Raw genomic sequence first — 8,880 nt, 5'->3', positions numbered from 1 at the left:
GGAAATTGGAACATGTCACAGCTGGAAATTAAAAGCATTTCTCTCCTTTATGCTAAGTCTTGACTGTAGTCGCCATCTGTAAATGGTAAAATATTCTTTAGTCAAATTAACGATGAGAAACACCGATATGTTATCAGAAACGAAATCATAGTGCATGCGAATATTTCTATTAAGGGAGCTTCCGAATGAAGTTATGTAAATTATGTAATAGTGTTAGTAATTATTTATAGGAGCAATTTTTATTGAAATTTAAAGTGCGTGAAAACTAGTTTTTTTATCAACCAACTTTTATTAGAAAATGTTTTGCATGATTTTAAGCAGTCATGGAGATTTTTTGAAACTGTGAAAAATAGTTAATTTAGAGCTGGGATTTCTTGTGAATGCTCTGAAATTCTTTGCTTGAATATTCCCATATGCACCATACAGAGAGGGCCCAGCATCATTCATTCTGTGCGTGCGAGCTCACGCGAAAGATTTTTTTGTTTATATCCTGCATGGTCAAGAGTTTACGCGCTGGAATAAAGTTCAGAAGCAGGGGGCTCCTCCTGCGCTCCCTAAACTCTCCGCCTATTTGCCCTCTAGGGGAAGATGGTAACCACTCAGGCGGTCTGGCAGGATCCAGGCGCCGCCTTGAAACGGTTGAGCACGAGGTTCCAAAACGCGTTTTGCCAAAATCGCCTCTACTCCTGTGACCGCAAGCGGCACTGCTGGAAGTTCCTGTTCCTTATTTGCATTCATTGAGAATCCATGGAAAAAGATCGGTAAGCAATCCATAAAGCTTCTTCAGGCATCCGAGCATAGAGGCTATAATAGGCACTCTGGAGGAAATGAAGATTCCACCAAAAAAACAATGGTAGGCTAAAGGTCTCGGGGTTGGTAAGGGCATACTCCAGATCAGAACCTCGTTATAAGAACCTTTATTATTGTGATCCAACTCTAATAAGGTGTTGAATATATCAAGTTAGTTACAGAATTACTATAAATCCTTCTAAGAAGTATTTTAACAGAGCTGGATCTATAATAGGATGCATAACAAGATTTTAAAATCGGCGAGCGGGAGTCACGGGCACCCTGTGACCCTGATGAGCGAGGGAAGGCTTAGAAGAGCTGATCAGTTGTGCTCGTGCTGGCCGTAGGTGCACAGACTCACGCGTCTCAGCTGCTGAGTGCTGCTCCTACAAGTCCTATTTTGCATCCAGTGCTGAATGCCGCAGTGCATGTAAGGCCTTCATAGCATCATATCGTCTCTGCACAGCACGTGCAGTGCACACTGTTTCTCACTGTGCTAGAACTGCTTAGAACTTCATTTTTGTGATTTTTTAAAGTGTTGACTGTCACTGATTAAAATGCAGCACAGTTTTAAGGATCGATGAAATGTGTGCCAAGATGATCGTTGATAAATCTTGAAGACTTGGTTCGTTGTTCTGTTTTTCGTGGGAATTATATTCTGTGAGCGGCCTGAGTTATTGACAAAGAAGAACGCCACGTCCACCTTCCTGCATGATAATCGCGAATAATATCAGGTGAGGATAGTAATAGAAGGGTAATAGGGAAATTAATATATTACACCAGTTTTTCATTATGTTGGTAGATATAATTCACGCTAAGAGTATATTATTTATTATAAAGAATAATACTTGAAAATTCACTTGATATCTTGCTCTCAAAATCAGTGAATGCCAAATTGTAATAGTTCACTTTTAAATGTTTAAAATTTTATTTTACTTTATATCTTATATATCGCGTTCCTTGATGAGAAGTTATTGCAGAAGAAAATTGGAGACTACAATTCTTCATAAGTAATTATCCACGAAAGCACATTTTAGCTTCACCTTAATTATGTATAAACTCTTTTAAAAAACAATTATCGAATAATATTATTTTCAAAATAAGTTATACAAAGTAATGTCAAACAAATTCGATCAACTCCCCCAGTGAATATACATTCGTAATCATCTTCGAAGACCAGTCACGTAAGGAGACTGCAACGCATCAGAAGTAGTGATCCTCATTCAAAATTATCCCGTTTGCACTGTTTTTCTCTTTTGCATTGACACACATGACAACAAACTGTAAAATGTGTCTTAAGAAGAGAAAGGAAACCTTGTGAGCTCGCTTCACACTCAGGCTTTCATCTAAACTCGCCTGATATGGAAAGGCACGACACTGCCCGCCGGCACCTTGTCAACCTGAGACTTCTAAGTGGATCAGGATAATGCCTTGCCGTTGCTGTCCAGCTAACCGCGGGGTCACCGAGGAAAAGTTCACTTTCATCGTCTTAGTTTAATAGGATTCATGGTTGACATTAGTCAGTATTTGGTCATGTTTGTGCGACGATCGCAATTCTGGGTATTCCACATGTCCTGAACACACCCCTAATTCGTTTAAAGTCTTAGCAGATTTTCCTGAAAACATATGTAATTTTTGGACTAAATGAGACCTGCTTGTAAATTACCCTAGGATAAAAGACAGAAAGATAAAAGATAGACACAGAAGTAGGACGCAAAATTAAATAATTGAATTTTATGGCGTTTATAGAGAGCACAATTTTCCAAAAATAATTTATCTTAATATTTGTTGATGATCCGGAAGTCGAATTAGAATGCGCAACATTTAACTTTATATGTACGAGAATCACTTTGATTTCTTTCTATCGAACTAATTTTCAACTAAATTCATTTTTCATACGAGGTAACAAGACGTTTCTATATGTTAATTTAAATACCAATTAGAATTTATAGTACCCTAGGTAAAGCACCCTATAAATAACCATAAGAATTGAGGTGCCGCAATTTTTAACTTATCAAAATCCACTCTAAAGAGCATGACGAAAATAACTAAAATTTTGTGTGTAACACAACGGTTTTCTTTTCGCATTGAAACCAATAGCAGCTTTACGTATAAAATCCCGCAAAAAATTGCAGACTAAGAAACAGTTTACCATCACATGGGTTAGCCATACACTACCTCTTCCGAATGAGCAAGGAAGGAACGAAAACATTAGCACAATTAGCCTCCTGGATGAACGGGGTCATAGTTGAAGCGTAGCCGCGGGCGGCAGACGAGCGCAGCTGTTACAGGTATTCTGAGGCAGGCATGTCGCTAGCCAGGCTCGCCAAAGGCAACGGTTTCGACGACCGGCGCCACGAGACTGGGGAAGTACCTCAGCATCAACTAGCAAACGATTTATGTGCGAAGTCGGTTTTTTAGGGGAACGTGGCACCTAATAAGAAAAAGAATAGTCCATTCATTGGAGGCAAATAATTGGAATTTTTAATCGGGAACACGATTAATTGATCTAAAAAGTTAATTTGATTCGTTTTTTATATAAAGCCATTTGAAAGCGTTCAGAAACTTGATCAATGGAATAGATCCATGAACTGGCGAAAATTTTTGAAGCCAAATTTAATAGATCGGACACAATCATGCATGATCACCGCAGAAGTGCCATGTGCCTGGTAGCATTTATAAACTCATTTTAAGGCAATAAAAATTATTTTTAGTAAGCAGGAACCACAAGGAGCTTAAAATAACGAATGCTGATTTACTTCAATTTATGATTAGTTTCTGCTGTTGTCAGAAAAAATAATCGCAAAGGATTTTCCAATATAACTGCAATGCTAATTAGCAGTCACTGACGTTTGTCGAGTTCTGTATGAAAATTCACTAATGAAAAGTCGTCTCGCAATTTCTTACCACACAAACAGTGAAAGGGTCCTACATACATGTTTTTTTTTCACAGACTATCATCATACTGGAGACGAAGTTCATAATTCAACTATCAACATCAGCTTGTTGAGAAACAATTCGATTATTAGGCAGCAGCGTGGCAATTGGCATACTTCCCTTCCTCGGCCTTGCTGGCAAATATGTAACCGTGGCCATAAGGAGTGCAATAAATAAGTCTACCTTAGTGGAAAGGGCGACAGGACGACAGATAAGGAAAGCAGGACATGTAATTACGGTTCCTTCACTCTAACTCGATGCCAGTTTACCTCACTGAGTGGACTCGCCATTAGATGCAGGTAGCTGCTTGTGGTCAGACTTTTTAGGAAGGATTCGGGTCTTGCTCTGGACAATGCGGTGCTCAGAAAAAATAAAAGCATTAACAAATATTTAGTTTATAATGAGAAACTTTGTAGCTAATTCATTTTCATCTTTTTCGTCAGGATGAATCAACTGTGCAAGGTCTGTTCGGAGCCCGCTGCAGGGTTCCACTTCGGTGCCTTCACATGCGAAGGCTGCAAGGTAAATAAAGTTGCACTTGATTTACCGTAATTTAATGTCATAAGACGGTGAACTGATGAACTCCTTTGATGAAATGATCAATGTGTCTCTGAGAATGAATTGACCGTGATAGCCAATTGATTTTTTTATCTTGATTATATTTATGTTAGAAAGAAGAAGCTATTTACTTTTCGAAGTAAGCAATAATATCATCCGTATGAGCACGAATGTCTAAATAAATGATTAACAAATAATTTCTTAATTTCGGCAGTCGTTCTTCGGAAGAACGTACAACAACCTTTCCCAAATACACGAATGCAAGAACGGAGGACAATGCGTAATTAACAAACAAAACAGAACGTCTTGCAAAGCTTGCCGCCTCCGCAAATGTCTCTACGTGGGAATGTCGAAAAGTGGATCAAGGTAAGCATAAATCTGGAAATTTGTTTACGAGGAACAAAGTAAAAGTATTGCAGGTATTCTTTGCAGGTATTGCAGGTATTCTGTATATATTAGAAAATTTTTATGTCACAATTGTTTGTGACTTGTGATGAGAAGTTCCTTAATAATTCGTTGTTGTGCTGTCACGTCCAAATTTTTTTCATCAGATACGGGCGAAGGTCAAATTGGTTCAAAATACACTGCGCTCTGCAAGAACAAGCAGCTAGCATGGGAAGAAGCTTAGACAACGCAAGCAGCCTAAATCTTCAACTGAATGCAGCAAGAGAAAACATAGCAAGATTATCGCCCGGTACATGTGGTGAAGAGGAAGGAAAGCTCGGCTCCCCGGCACTATCTTCCCCCGACAGCAACATATCCGACACAAGCGTCGATGTTGAGCTAAGAAGAAACATCTCTGGCACCGCCGGTCAAACTCCACATTCGCAATTAACGCTTGCGCAACATGAGTCTCTGGTAGCACGGGTACTCGCTAAACGGACGGATTCTGCTTTAGCAAGTGTGGGTGGACGCAGTCTAGAACCTCCTGTCCCAGGGACAGACTTCGTAGCTGGTCTTTCTTTGTACGGTATTCATTCCAGTTTCTCATTATTGCAGGCTTCACAGCTTTACCAACGACTTTACCCGCCTCTGATGTACCCAGGAATTCGCCCAGTTTTAGAACCCATCCACTCTCTGCAGGAACTTCCATCACCGACCCAAATTAAATCCATGCCTATTAAATCTTCTTCCAATCCACCATCACCTGCCAGTTCTCTCCCTCCCCCGTCGACCAAAAGGGAGCAGTTATCTAATCCATCGTCCCCTCAATCTTTACCTGCTCGTCCTTTCTCAGATCGGGCGATACATTCGCCATCCTCTTCATCTTCTTCTCCGTCTCCTCCCCTAATATCAAGGAAGAGAACCGCAGACTCTCCTCCGGAGCAAGATGCACCAATCGACCTGAGTGTCAAACGGCCTCGGTTTGCTTCAAGTACTTCAGTTCCTCTGCCAGATCTCACGCCTATACCCATGCCTTTCAATTTTTTACACCTAGCGATGCCATCCACTTCAACGTCCCCAGCGGTGCCCGTTGATCTCACGTCAAATGCTTAATGGGCAAATTTTTTACAGACCTGACGGTTCTTTCAGAACCACTTTGCATATTGAAAATACTCATCTAATCACTCGACGTTGTTGAACCACTAAAAAAATTTTTAAGAGGTAATAGCTACAGCTGATGTAATAAAATTGAAGGAATACATTCATTCATAGTAGATCAAATAATTATTGAAAATTTCAGGGCTACTTTGGAATTCGCTTTGATTATTTTGGAGCAAATATTAATCTATTAACATATGATTGTAGCAAAATTGTCTAGAGTTTTTTTTGTCGTTTCATTAATTAATGTTCGTAGGGATTCGAAATTTCAGTGATGGCCTTTAAGCTCCTACTAGTCTGAACGTTGTAAAATACCTAAGCTAAATGCATACCATTCACTGATTGCATTGTTTCTATTGTAGATATCAATGAACGACTGGAATATCAGCCAGAATATCATCTTTATTAGTACAAAACTATATACACACCAATTCCTCATACAAGTTAACTCGATTCTATCTTGTCTGAGTGAGCCTGCATTCATCGCATGTAAATGGGATACGAATAGCTAGAGCTATGGCCAGTGTAGGCTGTATTTAGTTCTAAGTTAACTCTTACCAACTCTTCTCAAGTTCTATTGTCTGCGTTTTAAATCAAAACTTCTCTAAAACCAATAGTGAATCTTGAATCAGGGTTTTCATTTAGTTTCAAAATGACAAATTTGTTCTATATTTGTTCCCCGCCACAGTGATCGTTCAATTAGAGATTTCTGTGCTGCTTGCTCTAAGACGCTATGCAAATCGTCTGATAATTGTTAGAAACTAATGTTTGTGAATAATTATTCGAAATCAAAGTTCTTCCTGAGTCTGGTGAATAATGCATAGAGCCGAGTACTTCTTCGTGAGAACGAATATCCTTGGGAGAAATTGCTGATGTCATTCACGTACAGTTTAGAATCGTAGCTGCATCATCGTGTATTTTTTATGTAGTCCTAGGATAAAACTGTAGTCACTGTTGACTGTAAAAAAGTATTATATTCCTTCGGGAAAACGTTACTTATATTTATTTGCATTTATTAGTGCTATTGTTGTGTTGGAATCTTAGGAACGACTTAGTTTTCTATGTAAGCATTTGTATAGCAAAGAAGAGTCATACTAATAAATGTCTGACAAATTTGAACATTTCATTGATGTATGGTCTATTCATGTTTTTGGTGTTATTTACTTCGCTGAAAATTCACTGTACTATGCATCTTTGTTGTTTGATTTTGTTAGAACATTTATGATGGTTTTATTTAAAACTTTCGTACGTTGTTGATATTTTGATATTCTCTAATTTTAATACTCTCTAATGTTGATACTCTATATTGACCCGAAGTGAGTGAAACAATAGGCAACACTAAATGCAAGAGATATCTAAACTTATTCATCAGCGATTGAGCGATAAAAATTTATCTTCCGGATCACTTTTATCAATATCATTACCACAACTTCAAAAGTTTTAAATCGAAATAATGAAAGTTTGCGTCCCTTACGTCCCTGGTAACTTGAAATTTAGTTAAAAAAAAACAAAATATTTACACTAATTTCATTCAAAAAAAGTACATCGCTGTCGACAATATACTGGTAAAAATTTTCCGTATGAGTTTACAATCATGGTTCGATGTGCACGAACAATTCGAGCATCAAAAAAATTTTTGATGCCAAACTTTGTTTGGCATCAAAACTAGTGTAGTTATGAGGTGTACTTGTTATTCGGCATTTTAGGATTGAGGCATTTTTACCTGAACGGGATTAGACCGGCCGAGCAACCATTCAATAAAATTAGTCAGTAAACCTCTAAACAACCCAAGAAACATTTCGCCCCGTAATATCCAAACCAGTGATGCTTTCTTGGCATTTGAGTCTTTTCATGACAAAAAATCTTGCTTATAGTCTATGAATTAATCCAGATAAATGAGATAATAAGAAACCTTAATAAATAGCAAGAATATGAATGGGGAAAATATTATTGGCGCACATAATTGCCTACAAATTCTGCTTAGTAAAGTGGGTCTTATTGAATTATGCATGAGACCCTGCATATATATAATATATATGTATAAAAGAGCCTAAGAATTTGGACCTACAGTTCTTCAAAAATTTAAGCAGGAAATTTGGTGACAAATAAATGTAATGAACTGATGAATGAGTTGTTGAAAATCAACGGTTACAGTGAGATAACCATTCCATTTCAAATTATATCTCGAAACTATAACTAATTCCAAAAATAAAAAGATTCTTCATTAATCAGTCAGCGACGTAAGGACAGAGAATCTCCTATGAAGTAAGCGTTTGTTCTTGGCGTTAGCCAGGCTGTGTAAAAAAAACACACAAGTCTATGAGTTAACAAGCATGCGCACTGCAATCGCTGGGTTCAAGGCATTTACAGGCCCTCGCAATTTAAAGTAAGCATTTGACTCAGTCCACGAGGCTCCCAGCCACTCGACCCGTGACTGAGTTGATCGTTACCTTGAAGTTCCATAGGCAGGGGCAAATCTCTTCCAAGCCTGGCGATGACGTACGCACTGAGACTCTGACTAAAAAAATGGAAGTTACACACGCCCGGTGAGGCGTCACGGAGTCGCAGGACAACTTAAACTGAAAGCGCTAAACAAAAAAAATCTTGATCCGGCGAATGATGATCAACTACAACTACAGTGATTTTGTAGGGTGTTGATACAGAGTCGAGCTTTATTTGTCCAATTCGTATTTAAACTTTTATTTCAATATGGGATTTGTAACCGATTTTTGTATCACAATTATTGATACATCTAGATATTTGTCAAGTTACAATCACATGAAATAAACTAGGATCTCTTTTCAAATATGGGCGTGCAGCTTATGATTTAAAAAATTACGCACTTATTGGCTTGATATATGAATATGGATTATTTTAAAAGTATTTTGCCTTCAGTGAACTGTTATTACGCAAATAGAATGATTTTGTTTATTATATTGTTTGGCGTATCGTTATGATACACTATAAGACAACTGCCAAACCAAGGCTGAACAGTTCTGTAATACTAATGTTTTTTCCCGACAATAAAAAATAAGTAAGAAGCTGCTAATAGTT

General features: G+C 38.1%; 1 protein-coding gene across 1 annotated transcript; it reads left to right on the top strand.

The window, feature by feature from the left end:
* The first annotated feature begins 1,129 nt into the window (after window positions 1-1,129).
* LOC108667676 (protein embryonic gonad) lies at window positions 1,130-5,921 on the top strand. Its single transcript, XM_018154722.2, has 4 exons — window positions 1,130-1,523; window positions 4,170-4,248; window positions 4,499-4,650; window positions 4,836-5,921. The coding sequence occupies exons 1-4, from the start codon at window positions 1,501-1,503 to the stop codon at window positions 5,779-5,781; spliced, it is 1,200 nt and encodes a 399-aa protein (XP_018010211.1). The 5' UTR covers window positions 1,130-1,500; the 3' UTR covers window positions 5,782-5,921.
* Window positions 5,922-8,880: the final 2,959 nt, after the last annotated feature.

This window comes from Hyalella azteca, unplaced genomic scaffold (genome assembly GCF_000764305.2).
Source record: "Hyalella azteca isolate HAZT.00-mixed unplaced genomic scaffold, Hazt_2.0.2 contig12239, whole genome shotgun sequence".
In the NCBI taxonomy this organism is placed as follows: Eukaryota; Metazoa; Arthropoda; class Malacostraca; order Amphipoda; family Hyalellidae; genus Hyalella; species Hyalella azteca.
The sequence above is the reverse complement of the archived record's forward strand: the minus strand, read 5'-3'. Positions and strand labels throughout refer to the sequence as shown.